This window comes from Calonectris borealis, chromosome 11 (genome assembly GCF_964195595.1).
Source record: "Calonectris borealis chromosome 11, bCalBor7.hap1.2, whole genome shotgun sequence".
NCBI lineage: Eukaryota > Metazoa > Chordata > Aves > Procellariiformes > Procellariidae > Calonectris > Calonectris borealis.
In genome coordinates, this window is record NC_134322.1 from 12052502 (window position 1) to 12070710 (window position 18209).

The window sequence follows — 18209 nt, forward strand, 5'->3', positions numbered from 1 at the left end:
ATTTTTGAAAGAAATAAAACATTTACGATGTTCTTGAAATACAGAATTTTTATTTAGCATTAGCAGCAACATTTGAAATATTAAAAGTCTGTAGTTTCAGCTTGAGCAAACTTTTTTGCTGGAACATGAAGTACTGTTCTTCTGTAGAAAAGACACTAAGGATACTATTTTTTAGACCTACAAAGAATCTGATTTGGTTCAATTCATTAGCATCTGTCTCCAAAGCAAATAGTTTCAGAAATTGTACTAAAGCAGACCTTTAGGCTGTGAGGGTGGCATTCAAGTATGGTTTATAAAAAAGACTCACTGATTATATGAGACCCTTCAAAATGGAGTGCATCCTAGGAATGTTTTTTATAATTCAATTTTTAATTGAGTAGAAGTAAGGTTTTCCATATGGAAAACCACCCTAACTCATTATGATGAAAGCCTCAATAGCCTTAAAGCATGTTTAAAACCAGGACTTGTAGACATTAACAGATACAGACATTAATAGGACTAGAGATTATATCCAATCACTGTTGATAGCATGCCTGTTGAAGATGACACTGAGACATAAAATGTTGCAAAAAATGAAGAGTCCATGTTATTTACCTCACAGACAATTTGTTTTATTAAAGTTACATGTTATTCTAGATGATATGCACAAAAAAGTATTATCAGAGTAAAGGCCAGGTCTTATCTCAGTTTGGTAGGACAGAAGGTATATTATAAAATTTATAGTTACATTAACAGGTTTACATGCTGTTGTTTGTAATAAAAATACATTGAAATAGAGTAAATACTAGCATAAACCAAGGATTTTGTAAACTAGTTGCATATTATTAATAAAAACCCCAAACATCAGAGAAATACTAACTCTGGTTTGATCATTTTATTCTCCAGTAAATAATCAAAAGACAGCAAAGAAAACATCATGTTGCATTATATATAATATGAATTTTCCATCGAGGGTCATATATGTGCATGTTCACTGTAGGGGTTCACACACACAATTACTTGAGGCAAATTTATTTTCCTTAGTACCAGGGTGGGTGCGCTGTTGCTCCTTTCTCCTCTTCTCTGCTAAACAAATGGCAGAGCATGAGCCACGGCATTTCCTCTCTGCAGGTGAGTCAGAATTTTTGTGTACTTCAACACAGAATTTTTCTTTGCAGTTTTACTCTTTTAATTGTTTTGGAATAACCTGTTTACCCCTTTGGCCTCTTTTGGCATGCCCTGTTAAGCGTGGATGGATGTGCTTAACTTTTTTTTTAACAAATCTAATACTTCGGTGCTGTTTGGAGATGCAAAGACAACATGATTCTTTATGAGACAAGAGTAGGGAACTACACTAGACTCATTAGCAGCGATGTTCAGAATAGTGAAAAGGTATGAAACTTTTTTTTCCCCCCAGTGTACTGTTCGGAGGGATAATACAGCACTTGTGCTGGATGGTGCATCCAAACTTAACAAATTAATTCCTAGTGAAACTACTCATCTGTGTACATTAACAGGCTCAGCTATATGTCTGTATCTAAAGTATACATTTGCTCTGTACATATAACAGTTTATTCTTTGATTTTGTAAACTCTGATACCACACTTTGATTTTCGTTGTCTTTTTGTTCCCTAAGACAGAAACAGCACAGGAGAAAATCTTTGGCTTGTGTCCTGATGCATTTATTGCTAGGAGGGAGGTATATATTTATTCACATTTACACATGTACACATACTTCTGTATAGCTCTTCTATCCCTGTTGTTAGAAAAACAGAAATTTTACCATCAGAAGTAATAATACTCAGCCTTTAGATTTCATGCTGAGTTCAACTGGCTTATGGGTGCAGCTTCACATGTTATTCAGAGACATGTTATTCAGAGGCAGGAATTAACTTTACAGGTCAGGGAAGTGAAGCGCACAGGATCATAGGTCCAGTAGGACTCAATCTTGGGTATACTGGTGTGGAGCATTCTCTTCTGTTCACTCTTCTGTGGTGTGTTTCTAAACATCCTATTGCAACACCAGAGGTCTGAAAAGTTAGCAGTAAAATCATAGTTGATTTGAATGTGATAACAGCACCAGTATTGCTAAAGTTAGACAAAAATTTTCATTTTCAGTGAGGTGAAAATACAAAGTCTGTTTTGCATAGAGAATTAGTTCCCACATCTTGCTGTGGGACTTGAGAACTATTTATATTTTTTTTCTGGCAGGTAGTGATAAAGAAACCACACCACTATGAGTGTTTTTAAAGTTTAATGTGATACACTACTTTCAAAATTCTACAGCACCTGATTTCTCTTCAGAATCCATAAAATGGCAGCAATGTGTTATCTTTCCCAGCAAGTGAACAGGAAGAATGTTGTAAATTTTTCATATAAACACTTACTTTGAATGTTGGTATTACTAAGTGTCACCAGTCAAAATCAACATTCTTACTAACGACAGCATTGGAATTTTACTAAAATAATGTCTCTCAAGACAAGGGATAACAGTTCAGGAATTATGTTGAGTCGTTCAGTACCTCAACGGGTGACCTCATATTCTGGTATCAATAGATCAGCGTCTTACTGCCACGCGATCTTTTCATCTTAGTGGGAAAGCTTTCTGTTTTAACATTGCTGCAGTCACCATTAAGTTTTGTGTTGCAAAACAAGTTTGATGAATTCAGCTGATGCACAGCTTTTTGGAATATTTTGAGACACAAGACAGTGGTACCTGGGAGTGTCGTAACTGCATTATAGTAAATGATGGGAAACTAATAAGAAGTTTTCCCCCTCCTTATTTTTGGTATTTTCAAAGATAGGGATAGGTGGAATGGATTTTCTCATCACATTACATTTTATATAAGTATGCTAAGACCATCATTTATGAAGATAAGACTGATTTTTAAAGCACTCAGGCAAAATACTGAAATTCAGTGCAAGAGAAAAGCAAGAACAGATCACTACATTACTCTGCAATTGGGGCTGAAAAAGCCTATGTGGAAAACCAGATGGACTGAAGCTGAAAAGAAATTGCAAGAAGCAGTAGCAAAGGATTTAAATCAGGTGAGATTACAAGTGCTTTGGAAGCTTCTGCTGTAGATTCCAAGTTGCCATCTCTTTTCAGTCTCAATGTATCTTTACCCCATGCACTGACATGACCCTTTATTCAACCTAGGCTTGGATGACTTTTGTGCTACCTTCCAGGAAAGGCATTGTTTTTTGCAGCTCCCTCTCTTATTCATTTTGAGAAAGGGATTAAATCCTCCCTCTGACCAAGCATACAGGCATGCTAAAGTGAAGCCACTTTACGCTCCTGGCCAAACAAAGAACAAAAATACCCACAATAAGCAAAAGCAGATGGCTTCAGTGGCAGGAAATGCATGAACCAGACTGCAGGTAAAATGGCTCTCTGAACACATCTCGGAGGTCTGTAATGACAGGTTCTTTGTTATCTGGGGCCTCCCCACAGGAGGCCAGATGTCTTCTGTTGTGAAAGGAGATAGATAGAGATGCTCTTCCTTTTCCTCCCCCTTTAACTTATGGCTGTTTAAGTTACTGCTAATGGAAGTAGAAGCCTGTTTTCCCCCTTGCTCTCTGATGTTTTTGGAAACAGAAGAGATATAGTTAGTGAAGGGGCATTCTGATACGAAAGAAAAGGCCCAGAACTGGCCTTTACCTCCCCATGACCCTCATTCTAAAGAACAGTGAGATCAGTGCTGCTAATTGCACTTGAAAGGATTAACCACTTGTCGCTTTCATTTGGTGGAACAAAACTATTCTTTAGTCTCAAAGCTGGAAAAATGTATCAGCGGTATTGAGAGGTGGATAACTTGGTTGGTTTGGCTTCTTATACCAGTACTGAAATCAAATAGAGGATTTAAATCTTTTTACAGAGGGGAGAGCAGGAGATCGGAGAGAAGGGGGAACTACATCTGCTGCTCAGACAGAACAGATTTGCAGCAGAAGTGACAATAACCTCCTTCCTGCCCTCATAAAAGGTTATCACAGGAATATCAACAGACCATAATTAATTACGGGTATTAGATGTGCCTCTGTCACTTGGTATAAGAAAGACTCTTGCATTACACTGAGGTTGCACTGGAAGAAAAAGAATCTGAACCCAATTCCTGGACACAGTGTTCCAGATTTAAAATCTTTTCTGTACATTGATTTCACCTGAGAATTAAAATTAATTTACTTTTGGAATAGATTCCTAATTCCCATTGTTCAAATAAAGTGAGGTACACAAAACTTAAATTTGGAAACCATTTTTAACCTTATGAAACTATTTTCCAAAGTAACAAAGAACAGCTTATATAAGCTTTTATCTGACCTCTGCTTCTTAAATAAAAAAACATGTTTTCAGGGAAATGTGTCTTGGAAGTAACTCCCCCCCCCCCCCGATTTTTCTCTCTGGTTCTTGTAAAACATTAGGTCAGTGGGTTCATTTTATTTTTGTTTGTTTAAAGTGGGTGAAAGTTTCCTTCTCAAGCTATTATACTTGTGTGATTTTTAAAAAATATTACAGCAATTTTTGTTTAAGAAATACAAGAACAGATGGAAATGTCAAAAGACTATCAAAATTCATACCAAAGGAAATAGCATTAATCATTGTAAAAAGCCAAAATAACCTCTCAATAGCAATAAGAACCAAATGAATACGAAATGTGTTGTCTCAATAGCACTGAGACATGACTGCTGATTTTTCTCACTGCCTGGCACATGAACTCACAATATACTTAACAGCTGTGCCATTATATATGTATATTTAAAAACAATCTTTCTTATTCTGACTTCAAGTCTGTGTTTCTCGAGGTGCTGTTATAGTTCACGCACACTTCATGTGCACTCATGTAACTTAACTAGCATTTCTTCTTGCACATGGGGGAGATGTGCTTTGGTTGTCCACTGCAATGCATTTTTATATGCGTTCACTTGTGCAGATAACATACAAATCTGAAGATAAGTATGACTTGCAGAGAGAGTGTATTTGTGTCTTGTGTTTTAAGCAATGTTAACTTTGATTTCAATATCTCGAAGCATTAAAAAACATAGTACAAATCAGTTGTTTGAGCTTGTATGGATTGCTGTGTAAGCATAAAAAGATTTTCTTAAAGTATTTTTCAGAGCACTGTTTCTGTATTCACCAGGCTTTGAAAGTGCCCTCCTGGAGAGTACGCTACAGGTGATAATTTAGCCAGATTTGTTGAGGAAAATATACAACAAAAACTTCGGAATTTTTGTTTAAAAAATAATCTATTATAATTTTTCAATCTGTGTTACCTCAACAAGATTTAGTTTTTTCTTAAGTAACACACTTCTGAGTGTATTCAGAAATATTTATCCATCTTATATTGTACTAATCTAATGAAACATGTTTTTGTACCTTAAGACTATAATTTTTACTAAGATGAATTTTTCTGGCAGAACATCCTAGTATGATAAAAATATATTTGTATAACTCTGCTTGTAAAGATATAGCCTAGGTCTATTACCTCTGCCAGCATTAGCTGTACGGTATAGCTTGGCAAAGACACTTGTATAATTACATTCACATGTGATGACTCTGCCAGCAGTGCTACACATACCAGCAAAAATTTCATCAGCATAGAAAAAGTCTTATTTATGCTGTTCAAATTTGCACTATTACTGCAAAAGAAAAAACACAGCAGATTCATAGTCTGCCTAATTTAAGGAAATCTTGTCAGAAATTGTGGTCGGAACCACCATCTTCCCTGTTTCTTGTCTCTGCAAATTACTTTGTCGTAGGTCCTGCAAAAAGATCTACATTTTCAGACAACTCCTATAATGCAATGAGCCCTTTCTGCTGCTTAGAATACAAGTACGTGGCATCTACAAAATTTTACTGTCTATGATACGCCATAGGGACATTTGTTAAGTTAATGTTTCCCAAAATAATAATGATATTATATAATAATAACAATAAACACTTAACTAAATTAATTTGTTTGAAGTCTAAAATTATCCAAGAAGTTGAGAATAATCTTAATATAACAGTATGTGAATGTTACTATAGAAATCATGCACTGTATAATGATGTTTAAAGTGATCGCTCTTTTCTATTACTATGACAATTTTCCAGAATTAATCTTGAAACTACAAAATTTATATTCTATTCACTTAATTAATGCGGTCTTTCATTTTGTATTGGCGTCCCCTTCCCCCCAAATTAAATGCCATCCATTTCAGTAAGTTTTTTATGTCATGAAAGTGAAATCAGTATTACTGGGTAAAACACAAAGAAAACACCTGAAACAAACTATTAATAATAATAATAAAAAGCTAGCATGCTAATTCCTTTTTACAGTTAGAGAGATCACTCCTTATGGCAAAAGGGGCCAAGTTCTCCTACCCTCACCTCAGGAAATAATCTCACTGTGATGAGTATAGCAGGTCCATAGGTTCAAACCCAGCAATATTTAAGAAAGCATAACTGTTTTCAAATAAGTAATTCTAATCAGACTGCTCATCTGAGTAGTTCTACAACCTCAAGTGTACAGGACATAAGGTCTGCAGCTTACTTTTGGACAAACACTGTAGCTATTATTAAAAGCACAATCTATTTCCAGATTTCAGTTAGATAAATATAGTTACGTTTGTGCAGTTTATCATTACAAAAGAAACAAAGTAAAATGTACTGTTACTTACCTATAGACAGACATCTTACTCTTTTCCTGCACAACACTTGGCATTTTTAATCAATGTGTACATAAATGAAAAGAAAAAAAGCAGATTATCATATTGCCCTTTGTAGTTCTCTTTCAAAATCTCCTGATGATAGTCCACAAGAAAATAATAAATTGCTTCTATTGTGGAAAGGTATGTATCTGGCTTTCCCTTCTGATGACGCCAAAAGCAAGTTTTCCTTGTCTTCAACTCAATTTGCAGCAACCCTGTCAAGAAAAAAACCTGATAAATTAGACTGTGGATTGGTGGATGGGATGCCAAACAAGTCTTTAGTTTTGTTTTCTGACTTTGCTGCTAGCCTGCTAGATGCCTGCATGCAAATAATTTCTCTTCCTGTACCTCCATTTTTCATCTGTAAAATGGAGGCAATAATTTTATCCTCCTTTGTGGACCACTTTGAAATTTGATGAAAAAGTGCTGTAAGTTCTAGGTTACAATCCCCATATTTGCAATTAAAATTTATAGGTTATCCCTTCATTCACGCAGCCTCACAGCCCTCAGTAAACTGCAGGCTCTCTTCAGACGGGAAGAGTGAAACACATACCTACAAAGACCCATCAATGTTCAAAAAATGATTACTCAAACTTCATCTTTTGCAAAGCTAATACCTTTCAAGTGTAAAACAGAATCCCTCAGACTGTTAGTTTTGCTCAACTGAGGAGTATTTGCTAAGAGCCAGACACTTTTCATTTATGCTTGTTAAGTAAATAAAATCTCACTGGGATTACTCAGGACTAAGTATGACAGAATCTGGTCATTAATTTTATTAGAAACTAAAAGCATTCCCACTTGAGATGAAAGAAAGAAATTTGGTCTCTGTATGGCATAAGAAAATCTTTTATCTACTATAGTCTTTGTAACTGTTTTATTATTCAGATGAATTTTAAACACGTATCTTGATTTTTGTGTTCCTTAGGATGCACAAACTACTCAAAATCAAAAACACCTTAGTGTGTAATCACTTTGTAAACAGGATGGACAGTTGGATTATAAAGAATAGTGTATACACCTGTCAATACCACGATCAGGTTGTAAAATGATCTTTTTCTAAATTTCTATCTATCTTTTCTTTCTATCTATCTAAATTTCTAAAATCAGATACTAAGTGTGTGTCACGGAATGGTTTAGTACAACTAATAGTATAAATAACAATATGGTTGAAGAATTGCTTGGAAGTTACGGATAGAGACATTTCTGTAAGGTCCAAATTCAGGAGTGCCAACTGGCCTACAGCCCAGCACTTGTAATTCTATAGTTTTTACCTTCAAACTATGCTTAATTCTTTCCAGTGTAATTGCAAGATGGATTTAGTTGTTTGCTTTGCAGTTAGTAATGTATATCTTGCATAGTAAAAGAAATCTCTCCTACAGCATTTTTAAAAAAAATGAACAACAGGAGATTCCATCACTGAATTTATATGTTATTGTTGGCATTTCGGAACTGAAAGTTCAAAACAACATAGTCTAATTATTACCTCTAATAATCCTATACATGTCTATTCAAATAGTAATAGGAAACTGCGTTAAGCTTGTTTCCCTCAAGAGGTTTCAATACTCAAATTCTCAGCCCTAGCCAAAGTGAAAACTTTCATCAAATTCAGCAATGTTTCCACTTTAACAGCAGTGAACTAAATTTAGGGGATGATTCCTCCAATGTAAACTCCCACCTGTTTGTGGTTTGAATAGAAACAAAAGTTCATTGAAGGCAAAACCACTGACACTACTGAGCTTACCACAAATGCAGGATCAGTTAATTTCAAACATAGAATTTTAGGAGTTTTGTAACAAAAAAAATTAGAGGGGGTTAAGGGTTACAGTTTACTAAGCATGTTTCTATTATCTGTACTGTATTTGTATCTATACAGCCAAAGGCAATGTTTTATTACAAATACTAATTGTTCATATGAAAGCTTACAATACTAAGGAGATCAATGTGTTGGGTTTGCTTTTTTAGCATCCACATACTTTCAGCTCATTAGAAATAAATGTTCCTATGCACCTGAGATTGAGCAAAATGGAAATACAGCTACCTTTAAATCTACTTAGGTAATGTAACCAAATTTCCCTTACAAAAGTTATTCTCCTGTGTCTGTGTCTTATGGCAGACAATACCTTTCAGAGAGATCTCCCACCTTTCCTTAAGCCTCCATTTTTTCCTGCGATGCTACATCCTATTATCACAGCATAGTCCCTGTGCTCCCTCCACTATAATAATCAAATGCTCAAACTCTAGGATCCTATATTAATCATGTTTGGTCACTAATGTTACATCTAAGAGAGATTCTAAGTTCTTATCAACAAGATGTATGTAAGTTATAAAGTTTACACACATGCTGAAGCGTGTTGCTTACTCTGAGCCTTCTATCATCTCCTCGTCCCTATAGTTTGCATAGTGAACTGGAAGATTCACTAGTTCAAGAAATACCAGTGCTGAAAATTTTAAGTAATGACTAATTATGGTTTGTACCTATGGTAGCTAGTAAGAGTCTAAGCTCTTACTAATGTGCCTATTGTTATTTTAATTATACTGTTAATTTCCTAAAGAGGTAACAATTTGAAAATGCTATTTCAGGCAGGAATTCTGCTCCTTTCCTAATATTTTAGATTCCCAAGGTTTATGAGTAATTTAAGGATTTAGGCTGAGGAAGAAGGGGTTTACATACCTTGGATTCATCTGGCCTCTACTATAGCCCCGTGAATCATGTCAGCATATGTTATTTTAGAAAGAATGTGGAAACTCATGACAGACTCTCACTTTTTCTTTGCATCACACCCCTGCGTGTGATTTTGAGGGACGAAGAAAGATGAAAATGTGAAAAGAGGACAAGAGATTTGTCAGAAAAAGAGAATGAGGGGCGTTTGCCTCAGAAAACATTAACTTACTGCTGTCAAATATCCTAGCTGTGCATAGGCAAAGGCTACCATTTTCTTGCTGAAATAAAAGCAAGCACAGAAACTTAAAAAACCCCAAACTACTAAAGCAAATGTATGATTCAGCCTTGTACAAAAGAATGTATAAGCTAATAAAATAAGACATTTGGCTAATACAAAGTGCATCAAACTTATAGGAAAAAATACCAAAGCAATCTGTTTCTTTAACAACCATGTTGATGTTGCCAATAAGCTTCATCATTTATATGACAAAGTAATCATTAACATTAGATGCAACTGTTTCCTTCCTAATCTAGCGATCACTTTTAATGAAGTAATCAATCCTAGACATTACCAACTTTCAAATATTTCCTGTCTTTAATACAACTGATTTAATTTTGCTTTCTAAAGATATATTACACCATTTTTCCAAGGTACAGAAGTATTTTTTTGTCCAAGTTTTCTAGGTGGGTTTTTTTTAAGATTGATGTACTCATTTGCTTTCTCTTGCAGTACAATTAGCTAGATTTACTCTGTTTTTAAATGCAGGCTTACAAAACACAAGCCTTTTCTTTACATTTTCTTGGCTTCGCTAATGTTTCCATCCAGTATTTCTTGTAACCTCATCCTTCTGAATAAGTACAGCAATTACTTGTTATTTGGAATTATGAACACTCCTTTTTGAACTTTAATACATGAGGAATATTTTGTAGGATGATGACTTCATTTGTAGTTGAACTGAAAAATGACAACAGTTCTCTATTTTTCATGTGTGTACAACATAAAAATTCCATCCGTTTATGCCTAAAGAAACTCTGCCCCATTCATCCGGGAAGGCAAAATTGGAATCTCTAAAAGGAGTATTAATGCAACTTATGTCCTTTATAACAGGCACTAAGGAAAGCAATGAATGCACGGGTTGTGCATACTGTTATACCTGCTGTATGGAGGGTAAAATTCTCCCCTGGGTGTGGATAAGAGAGACTCACTTGCATGACACTAGTCACACCTTACAGCAATCCTGAAAGGTGCTCAGGGAAAGAGAGGACTGGAATACAGCTGGAACTGAGATGAAGTTCTAGAAAGGAGGGAAGAGTCCACCAGATCAGCATTCACATGGGGTAACTGGAAACCATTCTTTAAGAGCTCCAAAGTAACAAAAATGATGAATTTTTGACTGATACACTGCATAAGCTTCCACAGAAATCTTAGTTCCCCTGGCTGCCTGTTACTTTTCTTAAATTCATCCTTTTAAAATAAGTTCCAAATGCTTCACAGTAACTTGCAACATGTAATTACTCTAATCTTTACAGTAATACTTCAATTTATTTGATAGAGTATGTTTTGTGTTAAACTAAATACTTACTAACAGGATTTTAATTAGCCAATACGTTATACTAACATGTGGGATTCTTTAATAAACCCACTAGAAACCAAGGCAACATTAATCTTGCATGTAAAAAGTCTGTGAAATTCCTTGTAGGGTCCAATGCAAAGCAGGCACTAGTAAGCAATTATACATATTACATGTAAACTTGATAGCCTGCCTCCCAGCTTAGTGCACCTTTTTCACTAATGGAAGTATTTTCAAACTCCTATTTATCTCAAAGGAAATGGATGCTATTGCTAAATTGTTTTATCTTTTGTGGTTTTATTTAGAATACTTAACTGTAAACTTCTTGTAATTAACCTAAGACAAAAAACCTTTGCAGAATTACAAGTTTTTGCTTTCAGAGATGGGAGGGTGTGGAGGGCAAGCAACCAGTCCCTTTTTGTCTGTAAAGTAGTGAGGTCACTGAAATGACCATGAAACAAAGAACTTTACTAGAAAAAGAAACCAAGCCATGACATACTTGCGCTGTATCTCCTAGATCCCTCTTTCACCTTCTAGTGGCCTGTCTGCCACTAGCATGTACAAAAATTCTCCCTTGGGTCTTTTGAAAAAGCAGATAGCCACCTGCAAAGGAAATCTTTTTGGCTTCCTTCAGAGGTCATTCAAACTACTGTTCTTCTATTGTCTAACATGACAGCTTCCATTCCGTGAGACTGAGGAAATTTTTTCCGATAGAGAAGTGGGAGAAATAAATGTAAATGCTTTCTTAATACTAGTCTTAGCATTTTGCAAAACAAATTATATGACATGAAAAGTAATGGAGTCTTTGGCTCAGAAGTCTTCTACAGCACTGAAATAGGCTGTTGAATCTTTCATGTATACTCAGATATAGGGTTAGGTATACACTTATATCATGCTCAGGTATGTTATATAGACATATATTTCCCTTAATCATTTCTGTAGCAATAACATCTCAATATCAACTTTTTTTTTTTACCTTGAAGTCGTTCATCAGTTATTATTTTGTTAGTTTGATTCCAGGTACTGTCAATGAATATTATTTTCTTCAGTCTAGTGCCTTCACTCCTCTTGCTTGAGATGCATTCATTTAGATTTTTTTCTTCTTCTTTAGGTTCTACTTTTGCTTGCTTAAGAAATGGCTCTCTGGAACAGTCATCATCATTATCATAAACACCTTTCTTAGTGTATTTTTGGAGATGGAAAGCAATATCTTTTACTGAAACTGAATTGGGGCCAGGAAATATAAGTGCTATCTAAATGAAGAAAAGAAATTAATCTGAGTGTCAACAAACTTTAATAAAACAGCAAGAATTGTTTCATTAAAGAAGAGAAAATTTCTATCCCCACCCACAAACATTTAAGTCCAGGGAAGACAAAAGAGTACCTCTTAAAAAATATTCTATTGTCTACAAGGATAAAAGTCTATGTTAAAATAATGATGAAAGACACTTATTAAAGTTCTTTCATTAAATGTCACCTCCATGCCTCGACTACCAACTCTAATACTTCTGTAAAAAAAAGTTTTTTTCAGCCAAGACAATGGTTCCTCAGCCCTGAGGAAGTTCAAATTTCACTTGTCATTGCAGTATACCAGGTAGGAAGGTCATAAAGAATAGTTTCTAATTTCATTCACAAATTTTAGATCAGAAGAAATAATCTCTTCTGCCCTTGTGTTTATTGCAGGTGCCACAAATATCTTACATGAAGAAGACCAGTGATGGCCTTACTTTTTTTTTTTTCAGTAGCTTATTGCAGCATTCAGAATCTGTGACTTGGAAAGCCTGGACAATACAAAGTCACTGCAATCTCTTCCCACTTTTGCCTGCCTTCCCCATTGCTCTTTCTGCTTTTTTCCAGCTTCCTGCCTCTTTGCCACCTATGCTTTCCTTAATAGCTCATTCCTTGAAGAAAATAACATCTCTATGAGATATGTATATTATCCTCTTCTTCATATAGTCAAACAACAATGAAAGTGTTAATTATGACATCAAATGTGTAAATATTAGATTTCAGATTAATCACACCATTTAAATGAGCATATAAATCCAAGTTCATAGCTCACTTTTTTCAGGCTCTGTGCTGACTATGATAGACAATAGTTGCATTTCAGTAGGTTTTCTCTGCAATAGTGAATGTTAGAAATTTTAAGGAAGTTTAAACACTGCAGCTGCTGAATATGATAAGCACAACACCTAACTGCTCTTTAACTTGCTGTAAGTTGAATACTTTCATATGTTTGGGCAAAATACTTATGGTACGCAATGAATCAAATTATCCATTATCTAAGGTGGTGAACATAGCAAATTCAAGGTAGTTAGATAGTGCTACAGTTTTTCCAAGTTTTGGAGGACAGTCCATAACCACTGCACATTTGTAGGCCCAAGCTTTGAGAGAGCTCAAGGTGGAGTGGACTGGATTAACAGAATAGTGCTTTCCTCCCGCTCCTTCCCAGCAGAGCGCAGTACCACTGCAGGAGGAAGTACAGAAGATACCTCTGCGTCTCCCCAGCACAAAGCCCTGCTATCTATATAGAATTTCTTACTTCATGTCTTTTTTCTTCATATTCTGGAATGCACGGGTATTTATAAATTGTAACATCATCAGGTGCCAGGAGCTTAGCATGCACAGCAGTGCTTTTGCCATCTGTTTCATTTGGGTGTTTTATGATGTCAATCTTCAAAGGTAACTACAGTAAGAAAGAAAGAAAAAAAGAAATAAGCAATATTTATGATCATATATAAAAAAATAGGTACAAAAATTTGTACAAAAATTTACGCAAAATCCAGGAGAAATCCCTATGGGCATGTAATTAAGACTATTTGACAATTTTTGACAATGTTTTTGTTTTAATAGGTTTAAAACTAAACTAGAGACAAGTGACAAGAAGCACCTGTTACATTCTCTCAGTTCATGTACATATCTAAGTATGCAATGAATGCAATTTGGAATGCTGTAGTAGTAGTGTGGTAAAACCTCTAGAAATAGTATCAATAAGGTAAATAAGATGTGGTCTTAATTCGAGCAATATAATGGTCCTAAATATGAATAGTTACCTGTAGTAGATATTCACCCTATTGCAAAAATGGCCATTTCAATGAAAATACACCTAAATCCACTAGGTCGAATTTCCAAAGTATTTCTAAAGTATTTTCACAATGCTTTCGAAGTACAGTGTCTTCAAAATGCATTTTAGTTCCTAGGTGATCTTGCAAAATGTCTCTCAGTCCTCTTTGATGGTTTCTCCAAGTATTTTAGCTGAAGGGCATTACACTTTTTATTCTTTATATTTTAAGATTGGTTATCTGAATTATACAACCATGACAATTAGGAATGCCTTTTAGCTCACATTTTATGTAAAATTCACTCTTGGTTATGGACAAATAGTATTTTTTGTTCACAATACACTCTGTTCTGGCCAGAGTTCTTAGAAACTGAAGAATGAAGGTGAGAGCACTGTAAAGAAACTTTTAAGAACTAAGTGAAAACATAGTAATTCGCATGAGAAGCTGAGTGACTTCAGCTTATCTTCTCATCTAGTAGATACATAAATGTTTATGTGAGGACTGGAACATTGTCAGTGTTTGTACATGTAATTCCTCAAATAAGAACAAGAATTTTATCTAACCGTAGTTTATTCATACTTATAGCTGTGAATATGGAAGATGAATGTCTGTAAAGAATGAGTCAGAGAAGAAATGGTCACAGACAGACTGTCTGTTCTCTGTCCCCAGTAACTAAAGGCACAAGAATATTATAAAAAATCCGTAAGAAATATTAACCTTCACAGCTGGAATTTCTTTGGTAGGGACAGTTTCAACAGGAACAAAGCACGTATAACAATAAAACATCCTTGAACTACTGCATCGGGGGCATTTTGATCTCCCACTCTTTTTTGCCTTTTCAAGTACTTCCTGCGATGCTAATTTTAATTGTTGAAGTGGGTTATCTTGAAACGATGATGGAGTCTGCAATTCTAGACATTCCAAACATTCAGTATTTCTTTTTGGTCCTTGAGAGTTTTCTTCATTTAAAAGTGTAGATGAATTTAAAGACATGGTTAGCTGAAACAGACAATATGTTGTAGCTGTTAAATAAAAATCCAATATACTATGAACTAATTTATTGGAAATTATTCTCTATGATCCTATTTAGCAAAAAATACGCATCAAAAAAGGTATTTCCTATAGCAGAAAGCATAATAAAATCATCTGATTCAGTTGTTATAGCACCAAGAACTCCAAACAGATTTCAGGAGAGCATGCGATAAATAGCTAGAAAGAACTTGAGATCTGTATCGTTAATGCACATATATGCACATTCACCGTTTTACTAAGATAAGTTGTCCCACTCACTTAACTTGTGCAGAATTTTATTTTTTTTCTATTGGTAGGATCAGTGTCTAAAAGCTTGTGAAAATACCCGTAGACACTATTTACCTGGATGAGCAGTCCCATTAGTCTTCAGCATGACTATTGACAATGAATTAAATGTCTACAGGACAGAAATCCATCAGAGAAAAGTTAATTGTACAAATTTAGATCTCTATCCTGAAATTTATTGTGTGTGGGCAAACCAAACTACCTGAATGAAATCCCTGTTGACAGAACTTTGTGAGATAAAAGAAATCATCCAGGAGCTAGGCTTGCAGCTGAAAAACTAGTCTCAAGAGCTAAAACACGTCTTTGGTGCTCCGTATACCATAAAGTAAGCGCTGACCCAGTCTAGACTCATTCTGCAAGTTTGTATCTATTTAATACCATTGATGGATTTTTTTCAGACTTTCTTCAGGACAGATGTTGTCTCAGCCTCTGCAGCTGGCATAAAGTTTTCACTGTATGCTCTGAGTAATGTGTCAGAAACATGACTGTATGCCCATACCCGATCCAGACAGAATTAGTATTGCTGTGTGCAGAGGTTCATAGTCACTGTTTTAGTGAAACCCTTCTGACTATATCAGTCAGGGTCCCCTCTGGTCTTCAAAGCAGCCCCCAGTCAGGAGCCTGCACAGCCTGCAGCAGTTATAAACTGCCTTTTGCACTCTGTGCTGCATCATTTAAAATGAAAAAAGTCTTTCTCAGTATTTACTTTCAGCTAATTTAGGTTTACTTTTTCATGTCAGGGATCACACTTGTGAAATGATGTAACAAAACAGTCATGTTTTAACAAAAACAAACAAACAATAATTCCTGAGATGTGATCCAAAATTAAGTGTTTAAATAAAACCAAGTGTAATTTAATTGAAAAATAACAAAACCAAAACACTCTGCTAACTTTCCAATAAAAATTTAAAATTAATCCCAGAAAACTTAGTTGTTATTTTCTAGTAAAATTAAATACTCGTGCATGCTATGATATCTTCCCCTCCCCCGCTGACCAGCTCTAACTTTTGAAAGGTCAGGGATGTCCATTCAAATAAACACAAAATCTAATATGCACACAAATTTTATACTGGAATTTGCTTTTAAATATCTCTGAGATAAAGCAAATATACCCTACATCTCAGACTAACCCCTACTATTATCAAGTTTCCTCAAGAAGCCAAGCAGGCAAGAGGCCCTGTAATTTGACATGCATTCCCAGCCTGCAAACTGATTCTTTTCAGTATAATGGCTTATGGCACTGTGGTGTTCAACTATGACACCCCGAAGCACTTTCATTATTGATACTGACAAGAGATATGCTGCTCTAACGGCACAGGAAAAGCTTTGTGGTCTCAAAACAATAGCTGTTCACAAAGTTACAGCAGTATACATACAGTATACTTTTCAAAAAAAGACAGCAATAGAGTTTATACAACTTGTAAGATCCAAATCTCGATTCATACAGAAAATTTTAAGACTGTAAATAACAACGCCAACTACACCTAATCTCCAAACCCCAGATGAATCAAATGACGGCTGCCGGAGGGTTCCCTCCACATCCCAACTGCAATTCTAAGACAACTTAAAATCTCAGTCGGGACATAGGGGTTTTGTGTAAAGTTCACGAGGTGCCATCAAGCACGCTCATCTCGGTTACTGCCGCGTGCTCACTCACCTCTGCTCGCTAACCCTGCTGAGCGATGTGGAAGCAACACGGCGAGGTCTCAGCTTGCAGCGGGAACAGCTGCTCAACCGCGGCTGAGGGGCAGCGGGCGGCCTGGCCGTCTACAGGACTGGGCCTTTCTGCGGCAAGAAGGGCCTAGGGCAGCATACAGCTGGCTGCAGGAAACGCAACGGAACTCTGAGGGGCGCAGACCTTTGCTCTTGTGGTGTCTCACGGAAAAAACAAAGCAGTTCTCCTGTCTGTCAGGACTGAATGGCCTCTGCCACCGCAGGGGCGCCGAGGCCTCCGAGGGCGGAAAGCCGCCTCCCGCCGCGGGCCGGCCTAGCCGGCAGCCACCGCGGAGAGAGCTGCCAGGCCGCCCCACGCACGGCTCGGAGGCCCCGCCACCCCGGTCGCGGCCGCCTGCCCCTCACGGGCCGCGGAGCTGCCAGAGATGCGCTGCCTCCGCGTTGTGCTCCCTCCTCTCTCCTTCCCCCCACCCCCGTGGCCTCGACGCCCTCGCGGTGGGGCGGGGAGCTCCGCACCGCACCGCACCGCTCCTCACCCGCTCCCTCGGCTCCAGCCCCTCCGCGGGCCGGCGCTCGCCGCAGAGGGCCGCCCGGCTCTTCTCAGGCCCCCACAGGCGCCGGAACGAAAGTGTCGGGCTCAGCCGCCGCGGGGAGGAGGGGGCCGGAAGAGTGTGCCCGGGAGAGTGCTTTTCGGCGGGGAACGGTTGCTAGGGTCCCTTGGTGACGGCACGCGCGGGCCTGGAGGCAGTGCGGGCCTGGAGGCAGCGCGTGCCGCCCGCGGCCGCTGAAGGGCCGCGTGACAACCCCACGCGACAGACAGACAGGCTGACTGGCTGACTGGCTGGCTGGCTGACAGGCTGACAGGCTGACAGGCTGACAGGCTGACAGGCTGACAGGCTGACAGGCTGACTGGCTGACAGGCTGACTGGCTGACAGGCTGACAGGCTGACTGACTGGCTGGCTGACTGACTGGCTGGCTGACTGACTGGCTGACTGGCTGACTGACGGGGGGGCCTGAGGGCCCTTCTCCACGGCGGGGTCTCCTCCTCTCCGCACACCTCCGCGGCCAGCTGGCTGGCTGCGGCTCGGGGTTACCCCCCGGTAAGGGAGGACGGCTCGGAGCAGCCCGAGGCAGAGAGTGGCCCCTGACGGGATCGTCTCTAACATTGGATTTTGTTTATTTGGGGCCTCCCGCCCCGAACCGGCTTTTCCACGTTTAGTGTCACAAAAACCTGAACAGAAACCACATCCTGTTACCTG

The 18209-nt window shown here is 37.7% G+C and overlaps 1 protein-coding gene across 2 annotated transcripts; it reads right to left on the minus strand.

Annotated features, from left to right (window-relative positions):
- Nucleotides 1-586: 586 nt before the first annotated feature.
- On the minus strand, nt 587-17645 carry DTWD1 (DTW motif tRNA-uridine aminocarboxypropyltransferase 1). 2 transcript variants are annotated; one of them, XM_075160025.1, is made up of 6 exons: nt 17486-17645; nt 14676-14957; nt 13439-13582; nt 11873-12149; nt 6634-6878; nt 587-2009 (listed from the first exon to the last, which is right to left on the minus strand). In XM_075160025.1, the coding sequence occupies exons 2-5, from the start codon at nt 14949-14951 to the stop codon at nt 6649-6651; spliced, it is 927 nt and encodes a 308-aa protein (XP_075016126.1). In that variant the 5' UTR covers nt 14952-14957; nt 17486-17645; the 3' UTR covers nt 587-2009; nt 6634-6648. The 2 variants fall into 2 exon arrangements, with proteins under 2 accessions (XP_075016126.1, XP_075016125.1); XM_075160024.1 differs by having other exon boundaries at nt 16933-17561.
- Nucleotides 17646-18209: the final 564 nt, after the last annotated feature.

What these genes read in the sequence shown, in the direction of transcription:
- DTWD1 (XM_075160025.1), bottom strand. Translation starts at nt 14,951, where the DNA reads ATGTCTTTAAATTCATCTACACTTTTAAATGAAGAAAACTCTCAAGGA. An exon ending in AAGAAATTCCAGCTGTGAAG is followed by an intron (nt 13,583 to 14,675) that starts GTTAATATTTCT and finishes TTCTTACTGTAG; the next exon opens with TTACCTTTGAAGATTGACAT. An exon ending in AACTGATGAACGACTTCAAG is followed by an intron (nt 6,879 to 11,872) that starts GTAAAAAAAAAA and finishes TTTTCTTGACAG; the next exon opens with GGTTGCTGCAAATTGAGTTG.